Here is a 17,262-nt window from a genome sequence, read left to right on the forward strand (position 1 = left end):
TTAGTAGTTTATTACTGACAAATATCAAGAGTATTCAACAAATTCCCTAGGAGGAGTTCGACAAAGTATGCAAAAAATGTGTGTAAAATGCACATATTTCAAAATGGCCGACTTCCTGTTGGGCGGAGTCAATCATTCCAATACTAAAAACGTGTCTTATGATGTCTCTTGTGTTTTTACCAAGTTTCATGATTTTTCAATAATCTGTTTTATGACTGTGTCATGGTTTCACTTTGGTCTAGTGTTGCGTCTCCATTAAATTAATTGCCTGCCATTACGTCATCGTTTCAGCTATCGACTATTCCTTCGCAATTTATCACCATGTATGTCTGGGGACTATCCACTGACAATTTAGAGGTAATCTGACAAAGACTCTAGGAGGAGTTCGAATGAGTTTGTGAAAAATATGTAAAAATTCCACAAATTCCAAAATGGCCGACTTCCTGTTGGGCGGAGCTAATGCATTCCGATTGCTAATATGTGCAGAATCATATTGTCTATGTTTCTGTCAAAAATCGAGAATATCTGAGAATTTTTGAGGATGCCACGGCTAATTTATTAGCCGAACCAAATAGGGGGCGCTGTAGAGTCATCTAGCTACACACGACAAAAATGACAATATATATCTAAGTCACTTCGAGAACTTATTGAATCTGCCAATTATCAAGAGGCTGAGCGCTTTCCAAAAATGTCATACGAAATAGGTGGCGCTAGAGAGCTGATGAAACACGAATATACAAAATTTTAATTTACGGTGAAAGTTTGGCCTAAGCCAAATAGCTCTGTAAAATTTTAGGAGTTTTCAAACATCCTAACCACTCCGAAACCCAGCGGGAAACTTTTTATTTTGCAACTTCCTGTCAAAATGGCCGACTTCCTGTTGGGCGGAGTCAAATAAAACCAAGTGATTCTTGTTCTTTATGAAGAGGTCAATAAGTGTACCAAAGTTGGTGCACATTGGACAAACTTCATCCCAGCCAATGCCGACGTTTGGGGGCGCTATGGAGCTCCTGAACCACGCCCATGTCAATGCTCTATGGAACTTTTACATTTTCACCAAGTTTGAGGCCTGTGCCAAAATACGTGAGTTTTCCCATATCAGAAATGCCTCAAAAATGAGCGAAAGGGTCAAGAAGCGTAATAATAATAATAATAATAATAATAATAATAATAATAATAAACGGACCAAAAACAATAGGGCTTTGCACCTCCGGTGCAGGCTTCGCCTGCGCCTTCGGTGCTCGGGCCCTAATAATAAACGGACCAAAAACAATAGGGCTTTGCACCTCCGGTGCAGGCTTCGCCTGCGCCTTCGGTGCTCGGGCCCTAATAATAATAATAATAATAATAATAATAATAATAACGAGTTGTCCCCCTGTCACAGGGGGACGTAGGGCCCTCGCACAACAGCGCAAATCGTACTGGGCCAAACCGAGAAACCGGTGAAAGTAATTTTGAGGTCTTATTAAGTGTGGTAATTTTCAAGAGTTTTCTATCCTGCCAAAAATGTGAAATACCCATTTAAAATACAGGTGGCGCTATAGAGCTGTTAAAACACATATATTTGAAATTCTAATTCTAGATCAAACAACAGCCTCAGATAAGCAGGCCGGTCAAAGTTTGTGAGCTTTTCTCTCTTATAACGTCCTCAAAACTCCTAGCATTACCTATGTGTCAACCTCCAGTTTTGATGTGGCATCTCAAACATTCAACCGTCCGCCATTCCCTCCTCGTTTAAGATATCGACTATTTCTTCACAATTTATCATCAGATATGTTCAATGTTTATATTTACCAAATACCAAGAGAATTCAAAAAAATTTCTAGGAGTAGTTTGACAACATACGCAAAAAATGTATGCAAAATTCAGATATTTCAAAATGGCCGACTTCCTGTTGGGCGGAGTCAGTCCTACCAATACTGAAAACGTGTCTAATGATGTCTCTTGTGTTTTTGCCAAGTTTCATGAATTTTTAATCATCTGTGTTCTGACTGTGTCATGGTTTCACTTTGGTTTAGTGTTGCTTCTCTATTCAATCAATTGCTCGCCATTACGTCACCGTTTTAGCGATCAACTATTCCTTTGGCAATTTTCATCAACTGTGTCTGATGTTCATTCTCAGCTAATTTAGAGGTAATCTGACAAAGACTTTAGGAGCAGTTTAAATGAGTTTGTGAAAAAAAGTGTAAAAAAATTACAAAATCCAATATGGCCGACTTCCTGTTGGGCGGAGCTAATACAAACCATTGCAAATATGTGCAGAGTCATAGTATCTACGCTCCTACCAAAATTTGAGAAGATTAGACAAATTGTGAAACATCCACAGCTAATTTATTAAACGAATGAATTAGGGGGCGCTATAGAGTCCGCTAGCTACACATGAAAAAATTATCACAATATTTGTAAAGTGTTTTTAGATCTTATGGAATCTGACAATTTTCAAGAGTTTTTGAGCATTTCCGTAATGTCAAATATGCATTGAAACCTAGGTGGCGCTATAGAGCCAATGAAATATGTATATATGAAATTTCAATTTTTAATCAAAGGACCGCTTAAATCAAGCAGGCCTGTAAAGTTTCGAGAGTTTTCAACCTGTGTAACCTCCTCAAACACCTACCAACACCAGAATGTATTTACTTCCTATTTTAATGGGGTATCTCCAGCAATTCAACTGTCCGCCATTTCATCCCCGTTTAAGATATCGACTATTCCTTCGCAATTTATCATCACGGATGGTAGTAGTTTATTGCTGACAAATATCAAGAGTATTCAACAAATTCCCTAGGAGGAGTTCGACAAAGTATGCAAAAAATGTGTGTAAAATGCACGTTTTTCAAAATGGCCGACTTCCTGTTGGGCGGAGTCAATCATATCAACACTGAAAATGTGTGTAATGATGTCTTTTATGTTTTTGCCAAGTTTCATGAATTTCCAAGCAGCTGTATTCTGACCATGCTAATGTTTCTATTTGGTTTAGTGTTGTGTCTCCATTAAATCAATTGCCCGCCATTACGTCATCGTTTCAGCTATCGACTATTCCTTCGCAATTTAGCACCATGTATGTCTGGAGACTATCCACATACCATTTAGTTGTAATCTGACAAAGACTCTAGGAGGAGTTCGAATGAGTATGTGAAAAATGTTTAAAAAATTAACATTTTTCAATATGGCCGACTTCCTGTTGGGCAGAGCTAATACATGCCAACGGGTATTATGTGTGGCATCGTAATATCTATGTTTCTACCAAAAATTTTGAACATTGGGGAAAATTTGAGACAGCTACCGCTAATTTATTAGCCTAAACCAAATAGGGGGCGCTGTAGAGTCATTTAGCACCACATTAGAAAAATGATTACATTTCTCGAAATCATTTAAAGGCATTATTGGGTCTGCTAATTTAGAAGAGGCTAAGAGCTTTCTATAAATGTCATATAAAATAGGTGGCGCTAGAGAGCTGATAAATTATGAATATGAAAAATTCCAATTTTACATCAAAGTACATCCTATGCCCAATAGGCCTGTGAAATTTTATGAGTTTTCGAACATCGTAACCCACCCAAAACACCACGGGAAACTTTTTATTTTGCGACTTCCTGCCAAAATGGCTGACTTCCTGTTAGGCGGAGTCAAATAAATCCAAGTGATTCTTGATCAGTATAATGAGGTCAATGAGCGTACCAAAGTTGGTGCACATTGGACAAACTTTATCCCGGCCACTGGCAACGTTTGGGGGCGCTATAGAGCTCCTGATCCACGTCCAAACCTGTGAACAATGTAATTTAAAATTTTTCACCAGCTTTGACGTCTGTGCCAAAATGCAAGAGTTTTCGAGTATCGGAAAGGCCTCAAAAATGGGCGCGAAGTTTGTAAATAAAAATAATAATAAACGGACCAAAAACAATAGGGCTTTGCACCTCCGGTGCAGGCTTCGCCTGCGCCTTCGGTGCTCGGGCCCTAATAAACGGACCAAAAACAATAGGGCTTTGCACCTCCGGTGCAGGCTTCGCCTGCGCCTTCGGTGCTCGGGCCCTAATTATTAGGTTTGATAACAATAGGACAAGCCAAAGGAGACTTAAAAAGAGGATCAGCCAGGTCAGAACAAACCCAGAGCAAACAATACAACATAGATACACATAGTCAAAATGGAAGCACAGAGAAACAGATAAGGGACAAAACTAGTAAGAAATCCAAAACACAAGCAACCCACTATTCGAAAACATTACAGGCATAACATACTAATCCATATGTAGTGCAGGATCAATTCAATCCCTTACAAAGTAATTTATAAACAGGGGTATATTTACATGTAAACTTGTGAAAAACAGTTTCTGGTTGGCTGATGGAGATCCTATGGTAGTCATGTGGATGCCTGTGGGTTTTTGGAATACAGAGTCCAGTAAGTTGTTACAAGGAACAGCAAGCATTGCTTCAGACTGCCACCATAGATTAGATGTTTGCCATATCTATATTGTATCCAGCCAGAAACGACATTTGGAATATCAGATTCAAAGCACTTTGGTTGTAGTTTGAAATGTGATTACAGTCAGATAAAGCACAGCAGTGCCAATATTACATGTTATAGCACTTCCTCTTGTGTATTATTGCTTAATTATACATGTACAGATTTGTCTCAGCACGCCATACAGATACATTTGTGATGTTTAAACATGCAAATCGATCTGATCTGATCATGAACTCATGATTCTACAGTGTTGGGGAACTTGTAGGAACGCTAGCTGATTTATGCTTTTTTTTATATATAAAAAAAAATGATGCTCAGAGTTTCATTCCCGACATGAAACACAGCTGTGTTTGTTGTTGGTATTTGTACTTGTTCAACAGACTGCTGGTGTTAATAACACACCAACAACATGCAATTAAAACCAATTATATTGTCTAAGCCAATTAGCTGTGCAGGTTTTTGAACACAACACAGAATATTTAAATGCTAACTATAAGTATATTAGTTCATTAGTTGATACCATATCCAAGTCCAATTTCAGTCAAAGACTTGTTCCAGACGCTGCTTGCTTCTTTTTTATTTTTAAAGTTTCAGAACTTCTCTGAGGTTCTAGAAGGAGCAGCAGATTCAAACACGCTTGCTCAAGGCTGCGAGCTGGATTCGATTATTCTGAGAATGAAAAGCTGAACTGCAGTGGGTCTAAAATTAGCCGCTGAAAGGAAAGGATCAGAAACCGGAGCTCTGCGCCGGCAGAAACCAGTAATAACAGCAATAATGGCTCTCCATCTTCTCATACTTGTCATTACAAATCACTCCACATGATATACAGACATTTTTTTCCCAAATCTAACAGAAGAGCCAGTTTATTCCTGTTGTTTTGCTCTATAAGTGGCACATCTGAGCTTTAGGAGAGCTGGTAGAAAGTGTTTTTTGTGTTTTTTTGTCTGTGATGTTCTCTTACTCCCACTGTTCACATTCAGATTCAGGCTTGTTTTTACCAACTATTTGAGATTAACTTATTTAGAGTGGGGATTTGATGTAAAATAAGTTTTTTTTATTTTGGAGGGTTGCCTTTCAGGTTGATCTCCCAAACATCATTACTGTTCAGGCAGGACTTAATGCCACATTTACCCTTTCAGGAAAACTTGGTAATGTGTCATCATGCAGGGCTTCTTTAATGTGCTGTACATCATCTCTCAAGTTGAAATGTACTTTACTTTTTTAAAATCAACCCTATTAAATATTGCGTGAAACTCCAATGACCAGCAGTGAAAGTTTGAATGTGGGTTTCTGTGCAGAACTGCACTGTGGAGCTCAAATTGGAAACATAACCAATATGAGCTGCTTATCTAGATCTAAAACTGCCACTTTTTGACCTTGGATTCTCTATATGTAGTGGTTAAATAGATCTTCACTGTTTGCTGTTTTGTGTGCATAGTGGTGTCAGCTAGATTTGTTATGTTTCTCAGGTAATAGACAATCTTATCTGTGAAGTAAATGTTTATTTGCTCAGTAAAACACTACAAGCATTACAATAAATACAAACAGCAATTTTTCAAAAAGCAGTGATTTTACAGCCCTGTTTTCTCATCTGAGTTTAATAGAGTTATTGCTAGTTCTCATCATTTCAACAACTGGTTTGATACATTTGGTAAATTAGGTGAATCAGGTAAATTTGGTAAATCCAGCATATATACATGCTGGCTGAGGGCATCCAGGAGAAATCTGGAACTACACTTTGTTCTTCAGCTTGGCTCACAGGATATTCACAGAATTCCTTGTTATGCTTTACTGTATGTGTGTTTATTTGCATCTGTTCAATTCACATGTGGTGCTTTTTCTGGTAAAAACACTCATATTCCTGAGATAAATGGATTAGTGTAATTTGCTTTGCTGCCTAAAACTTTTGCACAGTACTGTATATCCCCGTCAAATAAGCAAAACTATAGGCCTTATCAACTATAAATAACTTAGTTACAATATAAGCTACAAAAGCCCTTCAGACAGAATAAGGAAAATATTGTATGTAGTGGACAAGAGCACAATTCGCAATAACACATAATTTTACATTTTTAAATACTGTTTACTCTAGACGTAATGGATTAAGCTCTCCCTAAAACATTTTCTAAAGCTCTTATGATGTCATTAGCGACCCAGGAACAATAATATTAGCCAATAGTATCATGTTTCACCCCACTCTCTCTCTTTCTTATTATGAAGAGTAGATGGTCCTCTGTCTGTCAGACTCTCTCTGACACAGACTTTACTCAGAGGTGAAGTGTGTTTTAATGCAGTGCGATAGTGAGAGTGTGTATGATTCACTGTTTACAGGAGTGTATCACAATATGGTATTTTGCCTGTATTGTTTAGCCTTATTCATTTACTTGGAGGTAGAGAGGCCGGGCGAGAAAGATAGAGAGACAAAGAGGGCGGGGGACAGGAAGTTGGGGGTAGCTGGGAGTGTGGGCTAATGTTTACACTTCTCTCCGCTCTGTGGTGAAGACGGGAGAAGAACACTAGCAGTTCCTAATCCACTGTGTCTATGTTTGTCTGTATGTAAGAGAACAGAATGCTAATAAGAAAGCCTGGTGTGTCTGCACAGCTTCTTGGATACATGGTCCAAAGGGTCAAGCAGAGCTCGGACACAGCTCTCAGCTTCCCACACACACAGGCTCTGAGTCTGACTGATTAGCCATATTGAGGACTGGAGAACCATACTTTAGCTGCTGTGGAGAATACGGCAATATCCACATGTCCCATCAATCCATTTTTTTCCCATTTTATGTTTTTCATTTTTAAACAATTTTCCCACCAATTTGGAAGAAACTCCGGTTATTAATAACAAACCCGCAACACAAGGAGGGTGAAGAATAGAAAATCTCTGATCTGGTACATGTAAAATCAGCGTTCTCCAAGAAAAACACTTCAACCCAGCTATAATAAATCAGCTAAAAGACGCCTGTGCTGACCAGCGTCAAATTAGAAGTGATGTGGAATAAGAAGGCCATAAACCCACCCAGAGAGATGAAGTTCAGTTGTACTCTCTCAGGCTCTGGCTGCTGCTGGGATTCCCACCGGTTATCCTAGAATCTTAATGACTGCGTATTACAGACTTAGTGACAACTAAGTATAACTTGCACACTTTGGCGCACCTCTCTCTCTTAATTTTTGAGAAAAAAATCAATCTACACAGAGATGAAAAGGCTTGCATGAGCATGCTAGGCTTATATTAGCCAATAATACCCTATTTTAAATCACAAATGTAGTGCTATATACACTATATTGCCAAAAGTATTCGGTCACCCATCTAAATCCTTTATTTCAGGATCCAGTCACTTCCATTTCCACAAGTCTATAACACTAAGCACCTAGGCATGCAGGTGCTTAATGTTTCTACAAACGTTAGTGATAGAATGGGTTGCTCCAGCATGGTACCATGATAAGATGCCAGCTGTGCAGCAAGTTCTGTCCTGAAATTTCCTCACTACCAAACATTCCACAGTCTACTGTCAGTGACATTATAATAAAGTGAAAGTGACTTATTTTCATGCCAAGATTGGTGACAGGCAGTGGTTTATGTTATATTATTTGAAACCCCAACAATGACAGTTTATTAACATTTCATTTTAACAAATCACATTTTATTGCCTTGCTTACAGTTGTCACAATATTGAATCGTAATACAGATCGTGTCACCGGGTCCAGGTCACCAGCTACTATTATATTCATGTCAAGGGATTCAAGGGACTCTGACATTCTTCTGCTCAGCAGAAGTGCATTCTAACACACACTCCAGATGTGGAACAGTGCGTGTTTCCCTGGGAAATGCCTTTGGTTGTAAATCAGGTCTTCTCTAATTATAGCACTGCTTACTGCATCATGCCTGCTCTCTGGAGGGCTGGTGAGGATGCTCCTCCTGTGGGTGTTGCTTTGAAGGAGTTGCTCTTCTTTAAAATCTCTGGAGTACACAAGGCTGCGCTCGCTGCCCGGGGAGCAGAGGGTATTTGTGAAATAGTGGAGTGGTGTTGTGTGCCCCACTTTTCCAAAACCTTGTGGAATTGGAATTGGGATTTGGGAATTGGAGTTTCCTACATCAAAGTCTGTCGCAGCAGAGGCCCACAGCTGAACCAGCTCTGTAATAGGGAGCATTTCACCTTCAAACGCTTCTCGTGCTTCCAACTTGCGAAGCCACACACACTCAGAGAGGTGCCTTTGTTGTAATTTTAGATTTGGGACTACTGTGTCTGGTTCTGCTAGAGGTTCCTCTGATACGTGACACACTTAGAGAAGAGGCTGTGAGGATATCGCTTAAACTCTTAAACAATTTAATTTCTTTTCTTTAATATGTTTGAGTTATAAATGCTCAGCTGCACTTTAAATAAATTACCATCAATATATTCATTTATTGATTGACTGAAAGATTGATTGGTCTCTGAGGGTGTGTTTATGTTTCCTAGTTTTTTGTGTTGCATTTGAGATGTCTTTTCTTCTCTTTATAGATGCTTTGGCTCACGCTGTAGACCCGTTTCTATTATTTTGATTTGTACAATACCAAATTTGCAAAAGTATCACAGTATTATGTTTTGCAATAGTATCAAGTCTAGCAAATGCACTATAAATTGTGACTCGTGCTCTCATTTGGTGAAAAAAAAAACTAACCACACAATTTGCTGTGATTAATTGTAGTTAATCACATTTTTTTTCCAAAAGGTTTAAAATTAGATTGTTAAATTTAAACTTAAAGAATCAATGTGAGATCATAATTAAAAATGGTCTAAGAGTACATCACTGAGTACATCATCCGTCATGACAGGCCTGCTGCTCACTGTCTTCAGACGTTTTCTCTGGAAAGCTTTCCTCTGTAGAAAGGAGGAGTGCTGGGTGTGTTTTCTGTAGATGAGTCATACGAGGTTGGTCATCCCCCCCTCCCCAAGAGTGACACAGAAACAAAGATGCAGTGATAATGTAAGGTCACTCCTGCATTTTCCTGTACAGTCTGATTTAGTAACAATCAGCTCACATTTTGCTGATCAGGGACCACAGGCACCTATTATGTGCTGCTATTACTAGAGATACCTAATGTTGGGGATATAGGCACAGGTCCAGTTTGGGAATTTGTGTATGTACTGGATCAGATTAGAGGGTAAGGCTTTGATTAGATTAAACTAAAGATCTGCCAGAAGTAAGAGGATGAGAGCAGACATCAGGAGTAGATAGCGGTAGATTGGAACAGATTGGACGACTAGGACCAGCTTGAGTGAGGTATATTGAAGCAGGTTGGGTGATTGGTACATGTGTGAGGGGACATTAGGGCAGACTGGGGGAGAAGGACCAGGGTAGAACGTTTGTTATATTGAGGCAGATTGGAACCTTGGGTAGAACAGTAGGGTTTATTAGAGCATATTGACGATGCATGTTCAGGTTGGATGGGTATGGTTTATACTGAGGTAGATTGGAACAGTACGTCCTTCTTGGAGATTTATGGTATGTTGGGGGCAGATTGGGAAGGTAGGGTGGGGCAGATTGAAGAAGGAGGTTCGCGTTTAAAAGGTAAGGTAAGGTAAGGTAAGGCACATTGGAGGGGTAGGTTTAGGCTGAAGTGGTAGGTTTGGGCAGATTGGAGGGGTAGGTTCAGGTTTAAGAGGTAAGGTAAGGCAGATTGGAGGATTAGACTGAGGTAGGTCTAGGTTAAAGAGCTATGATATATTGGGGCAGATTATTACAGTAGGTGCAGGTTGAAGGTATAACATATATTGGGACCTGAGGGTCAGGATCTGAGGAGCAGGACCCTGTCGCAGGGGTGTGTAATGGTACGTTAGAATTTGGGTATGGTATGTTTAGAAAGGGTTGTTTAAACAGGCTAAATGGAGTGGAAGACCCTGGTATAATATATTGCTGTAAATTGGAAAAGTAGGTTCAGGTTATAAGGGTTAGACAGTGATGACTAAGCGATTGTGATGATGATGATGATGATGATGATGATGATGATGATGGCATTTTACAGTTGATGACTTCTGAGATCTCATATCTGCCGAACAATATGAGGTCCTAGAGGTTGCAGACAGAAAAATGGCATCATCATCATCACAATCTCTTAGTCATCACTGTCTAACATGAAGGTGTAGGGGTTAGATTCAGCAGGTTGCAGGGTAGGAACAGGAGCAGGTTTGAACAGGATAGATAACACCCACAGTGTTAAAAGCCATCAGCGGAACTGTGATTTCACTATTTATCATCAGCACTATTATGTAAAAGATGAGTTAACAACTGTATTTCAGAGGGCACCTAAACTCCTTTTAAGTAATGCTCATTAAGAACTTGTTCTGCTGATGATGATATCACTACCTTATAACATCAGGACAGATCCCTGCTTAGAGCAATCTCATCAAACTCACCCGAGTCCTGTTACAGTGATCCCTTAAGCTTGTGTTAAATTGATCTTTGTGTCTTCAGGCATCCACAGCAAACTCTGTTTCCCAGCTGCCTTCAGATTACTGTGTGCACTGCTTCATAAATAAACACTGCTCTATAAAACTCAGCAAAATATCTGAACTTACACACAGAGACTCAGCGCTCAGAGAGTTCAGCTTATTCTGGATGCCCTAATGTAACATTGAGTAATAGTTGTGTAATTATGGATAAAGGGTTCCTTATCCAGATTGGGTTTCAATGATTTGTTTATTTTCCCAGTCTTTAAAACTCTCTTTTTCTCTCACTTTTCCCGTTTTTTTTTTTAATCTTTTTTCTGTTTTCTTCTTCTCTCAAATTTCGTCATAATGCATTATACTTTGACAAGTCTAAAAATACAGTGTTCTAAAGCATTTTCCTTTCCCACCTTTCTCTCATCTTTTTCATTTCCTGCTCGTTTCTTGTCTCCATGTTTCTCTTTTTTGCTCTTTTCCTACCTTATTCTAGATCTCTCTTTTTCTCTGCCATCTTTACTTTTTGCTCTCTTTTATTCCCACTCTTTTTCTCTCTCTCTTCCTTTCTCTCTGTCTATCTCTCTCTATATCAATCTCTTGCTGCTTTCCTCTGGTATCTCTCTTTGTCTCTGCCACCTTCACTTTTTGCTCTCTCTCTCTCTCTCTCTCTCTCTCTCTCTCTCTCTCTGTCTCTCCCTTTCCCTCTCTCTTTCTTTTCCTCTCTCTCTCCTTTTCTCTCTATTTTCCAATGTATCCTTTTTTCTTGGTCTCTTTTTCAATGTTTTCCTCATTTTCTGTGCGTTTTACCCCCCTCTCTTTTTCTCACTCTCTTTGTTCTAATGACCTATATATACTAGAAGGTTTTAGAGAGAGAGAGAATCATAGAGACTAATAGTCTCTCTCTCTTTCTCTCGCTCTGGTGGGGGTTGAGAAGCTGCTGTAGCAGAGAGATTTTTTTCTGGAACAGATGAAATTGGGACAGATTTTTCACTCCTCTCTCACACACACACACACACACACACACTGTGACAGATATGGGGGAAATGTGCTTATGCTAATTTGGGACAACATATGGCTAATTTCCTGTTGGACACTGTAGATACTCTTCAGTAAACAGTGTATGTATTCCACACACACTCGCAGCCACACACACACATATTTTATTCATTTGCATTTTTCATTTCCTGTAACATACCTGCACACTACTGATTTAGGGATATTTCTGCACTCAGTGGATTTTTATATAAACTCTAAGCAAATGTTTGTGGACACCCCTTCTAATAAATGTATTCAGTGACTTAAAGCTGCAAGCTCTGCTGAATGATGGTCCAGCCTATATTTCTTGGATGGATTTTGAGTTGGGAAGTGTGAGATAAGGTGGGGTGGTGACCCACCAGCGTCCTAACCTCATTTATGGGCAATCAGATTCTCACAGCAGTCCTCCAAAATCTAGTAAAAACCATTCGCTAGACAACAGATACAGCAGAATAAAGATTTTAAGATCCTTGATTTTAGATGAACTGAGTGTAAAATGAATAGGTTTCCCAATGTATTGCCTATATTAATTGTTCTTTGTAGCCACTTTATTTCAAACAAAGCTAAGTTTGTGAGGTAAGTGAGAGCTGATTTAATGTGTGTTTGGATTGCCCACTCAGACCCAGAGGAGCAGCAAGAAACTTTCAAAACTGATCTGTCTTAGATTAGCACTGTCACTCTCACATGTTTAGTGAGTGTGTAGTGGGTATAGTGCTGGATGATATGGCCAAAATTTATAGCACGATATATTCCTTAATTTCGGTCGATAAGATCTATTTCGATATCGATATAAAATACTTTGAAGGCCTCAGAAAAACTGCTAAGAATCTCTGCAATGAACCTCCTCTTTAAAAAACGATATAATACTTTAGTCCGCTCCAGCAGACATTTTAGATGCGTGCCTGTGTGATTACGTCATCACGCACTGACGTAGCCCGGCTACGGAGGCTGATTGTGTTCAGCTCTGCAGTGAGCTGACGGCAGTAAAAAAAAAAAAAAACACCTGTCCTTGACAGATTCTGTAAATAATACAAATTGATATACCACAAAAATAATATCACCGTTATTGAAACATTTCTTATTGCGATAAATACTGATATTGAATTATTGTTCAGATTTCTATGATTTGTTAGCCACATTATTAATCTCGTAGCTCCGGTTCAAACTAAAGAGGCCAAATTGGACTTAAAATGTTCTGCAGTTTGAATGTCCCTGAACTGCTCCTCCAAATATGGTGTGTGAGTTTCCCGCAGGCTGGCAGCACTCAGAGCTACAGATGGCACCTTTGTGGGTATGGTGTTGTACATTTTCAGCCACACTGAGTTCAGAAGCTCCAAAGTAAGTTTAAATGTATAAGTATTAGAATATTTAATAATAATAGTTAACAGGGGTTGAAAAAAGGTGCTCTTTGCTACTTGAAAGTAAAATAGTGCTAAAAACAGCGATGTTGGAGTAATTCCAGTTTTAGGTTGAATGTTCAAATAATATCTGTCCTTTCTGGTTTTTTTTAAGTTCTGTTTTAAAAACTTGCTTCTAAAGCTTTTACAGTTTTCTTAAGGCAAAACGTAACCAGACCAATGTTCTGTGAATGCAGTTCTAATACTCAGGTGACTGGTGTCTGGGTGGTGACATGTGACTTTGAATGTGAGGGAGTGAGTGTGTGATGTCAGAGCAAGAAACAAGAAGACAACAAGAGTTAGACAACATTCTAATAGGCTAACATAAATCTGCTGCTATTACTATTATTATTAATTAGGTTATGTTGGCTTAAGCCCTATCCAGATGGGATTAGTTTCTCAGGGGGTCCTGGGGTAATTTTCTCTTTTATAGGGGGTCCTCAGTTATTTAATTTCCGTATGGAATGACTATTTATGTGTTTTTCTCAGACGTCCTCTAAGAAAATGACGTGCAGAATTACCTACTGTTTTTCGCCAAACTCCGTGGTCCTCCGGTACACTTTGTCCCGTCCAGATCCACATGTCTGAGTTTTCTTCACCTTGCGCTTAATAAAAATTGCTATTTGTCCACTGCCTCACACGGCAATTACAGTTTGGGAGCACGTTTTCATGGAGAACCGCGTAAACACAACAGCAAGTGAAAATGGAGGAGCTACTGATTTCAATGTCATGTGATAGGGCTTTAAATTCATACTTCAATCAATTTTATATACAGGCTTTCTTTTATAGTCTTTAGTATGATCTGATTCTGTGCTGGCCCTCAGTGTTGTTTAAGTGGTGACCACACCCACCGTCCACCCAGAATACAGTATTGTGATGGGATTGATCACAGTAATGATAACATTTGGTCTTGGTATTGAACAGCCCTGTGTCTTAAACACATTCAGAGAAAGAAAAGCCTCTTTTGGGCCCAGATCTGCAGCACACACGTCTCTGCAGCCCGTCAGCTGAACATTAGTTTGGTTTGGGCATGTTTTCCAGCATGTTTCTGGCTGGGCTGAAGGCAGGCTTATGTATACAGGATGTTGTGTGTGGGTTAAAGCTGAAATGAGGGATATTTCCTGTGTGATATTTATAGAATGGATCCTTTGGTTTCAGCACCGCGGCAAACACTGCTGCCTCTAAACACGCAGAATTGCGAGAGGGAGGGGCTAAACCATTGGTCACTAACATGGAGAACTCTAAATAAACATACATGAGGAAAAAATATTGTATTGAATTTTGCTAAACAAAGCATCATTTCATTTTAACATTGTGAAATGAAGTTGCTATGCAACACAGAGTGACTCAGCTTACAATACATGCCAGGTGGCTCTACTTCACTTTTCATATACTGGCTTTTACCTTCATCTTCATCTTGATATCTGTGTATTTAACATCTCTTTAACAAATATATTACTACTCCAATTCCATAAAAGTATGAAGTATGCTGAAGGATGCAAAGCCTTCCCTTTTTGAGACATTGGCTGAATGGGAGCATGCAGTATGCTGTGCAAGACCTCTCTATCCAAGAACTGTGTAATGCTACATAACCAGAGTCACATTTGTGTCTTTACTGCCTTAGTTCACATGCTTCTTTCACTTCAAGTACTGCTTCTGTATCTCTTAGCTTGTCAACAAATGCATGTGTACAGCTTCCCATGAGTTGGTGAGATTGAACTTTGAATTTGTCTTTACAATGGTGCATTACTCTCTCCACTTGTAGGAGAAAAAGCAATTATAACATCACCATTTTCCAGTTTTATTTATGTTTTTCTGAGTGAGACGTAAACTCCACCAACTCCTACTCTCTTCTGTCCTTCAGGTATTAAATGAAGAATGTGATCAGAACTGGTACAAAGCAGAGCTGAATGGAAAAGAAGGATTCATCCCTAAAAACTACATTGAAATGAAACCGCATCCGTAAGTACCAGCTTCACAACGCACCTCAGTGAGTGAACAAATACAATATATTATACTTGAGTGTCAATGGTAAATAAAATATCACTACAGAATAACATGACACTTGGGGCCTTCTTTTGTCCACATACACTCACACACACACACACACACACACACACACACACACACACACACACACACACACACACACACACACACACATACACACAGGTGGTTTTATGGGAAGATACCACGGGCAAAAGCAGAGGAGATGCTGAATAAACAGAGGCATGATGGGGCGTTTCTTATCAGAGAGAGTGAGAGTGCACCGGGGGATTTCTCCTTGTCTGTCAAGTATGTCTGTTCTACTCTTTTCTATTAAATTTGAATCTGTTTTAGGTATGCTTTCCTTGTCTTTTCTGTTCTGCTCTATTTTTGCTGGCTTTCATATCTTTTATTTTGCATTACTTTTATTTTATCTATTTAATTTAATCTTATCCTGTTTTATTTTGCACTGCTGTACTCTAACCAGTTCTATTTTGCTTTATTCTTCCCTATATTTTCTATTATGTTCTGTTCTATACTGTTGGCCTCTACTCTGTTCTGTTTTGCTGTCTTTTGGTCTGTTGTTATTGTACTTTACTCTGTGTTGTTTGATTTGACTCATTTTGATTTGTAGTTCTGCTCTGTTCTCTTCAGTTTTTTTCTGTATTTTTTCTGTTTTTATTCTATTCTCCTTTCTACATATTGTACCGTATTTTTCGGACTATAAGGCGCACTTAAAAACTTTTAATTTTCACAAAAATTGACAGTGCGTCTTATAATACGGTGCGCCTTTTGTATGGATTTTACCCCTCAGGTTGTAAGGAGCAGTAAACACACACTCCGTGCAGCGTTATAGAGAGTTTCAGTGCTATACAGAGTCCAGAGCCGTGCAGCTCCGAGGCTGGAGCAGCAATAGCATTAGCTAGCTTATTCACTGTTCAGAGATCAGTATTATCTAAATTATCTAAAGTAAACACACACTCCGTGCAGAGCCGTGCAGCTCCGTGGCTGGAGCAGCAATAGCATTAGCTAGATGCTAACCGCTAAGCTAGCTAGCTTTTTCACTGCTTCAGAGATCAGTATTATCTAAATTTAGTACTTTTAATACTGCTGGAGCAGTATTATTAGAGTTAGATGCTAATCGCTAAGCGTTCCCTGTTCAGAGGTGAGTTATCGGCCTGTAAGTCTGTGCTGCTTTGCCTGGCTAGCATTAGCTAGATGCTAAGCGCTAACTCTCTCAGAGGTGAGTTTTATCAGCCTGTAATCTGCTTGTTTACCGTGTTAAAACAAGCTACGGGGGACGAATCGCTAGCTAATATCTCACTGTCTTACCAGAACACGCAGGATTACTCAGTGTAACGCTGTCGTTTAAGTTTGGGTTAACTTTACTAGTTTAGGGGACTAGCTAGCGTGCTAGCGGATAGCTATGCTAACGCTGGTGCAGCAAGCCTTAGTGGAAATCTGGAAATCTAAGCTTACTGTAAATAAACTGAAGCACTTTACTCACCCAAATAAACAGTTTTCAGGAGAGGAATCTGTGTAGATTAATATCCAGCACTCGTTTGACTTTGAAAGAGCTAGATTTCTATACTGAGACGCTCCACCGGCAAGACACCCACCCCCCCCCCGCCATGGCGCCACCCCTGTTCACTTTGATATAGGCACCCTTTCTAGTGTCACTTAATGCGCCTTATAATGCGATGCGCCCTATGTATGGAAAAATACCAAAAAATAGGCGTTCTTTGATGGTGCGTCTTATAATACGGTGCGCCTTATAGTCCGAAAAATACGGTACTCTATTCAGTACACTCGTATGTGATGTTGTACTAATCTGTTTGTGCAGAATTATGGATGTGTGTTAATGTGAACAGTTAAACTGGGTCAACACTTGTTCTCCTGCTGTGCAGCCAAAAGGGTTTTTACAGTAACTACAGAATTACTGTGAAAATCTGCTCACTGT

General features: G+C 39.4%; 1 protein-coding gene and 1 long non-coding RNA gene across 2 annotated transcripts in view; one reads left to right on the plus strand and one right to left on the minus strand.

Moving 5' to 3' along the window:
• LOC125802252 (uncharacterized) overlaps positions 1-16,921 on the minus strand; it is a 302,998-nt gene extending 286,077 nt beyond the window's left edge. The window contains exon 1 of the long non-coding RNA XR_007439278.1: positions 16,810-16,921. This is a non-coding gene — a long non-coding RNA (uncharacterized LOC125802252). The remainder of the gene's footprint in view (positions 1-16,809) is intronic.
• The window catches only part of grb2a (growth factor receptor-bound protein 2a), a 59,873-nt gene that overhangs the window by 39,798 nt on the left and 2,813 nt on the right, over positions 1-17,262 (plus strand). The window contains exons 3-4 of the mRNA XM_007257134.4: positions 15,181-15,278; positions 15,489-15,611. Of these exons, the coding sequence (XP_007257196.1) occupies positions 15,181-15,278; positions 15,489-15,611 (221 nt within the window). The remainder of the gene's footprint in view (positions 1-15,180; positions 15,279-15,488; positions 15,612-17,262) is intronic.

Source organism: Astyanax mexicanus, chromosome 5, assembly GCF_023375975.1.
Source record: "Astyanax mexicanus isolate ESR-SI-001 chromosome 5, AstMex3_surface, whole genome shotgun sequence".
Taxonomy (NCBI): Eukaryota; Metazoa; Chordata; class Actinopteri; order Characiformes; family Acestrorhamphidae; genus Astyanax; species Astyanax mexicanus.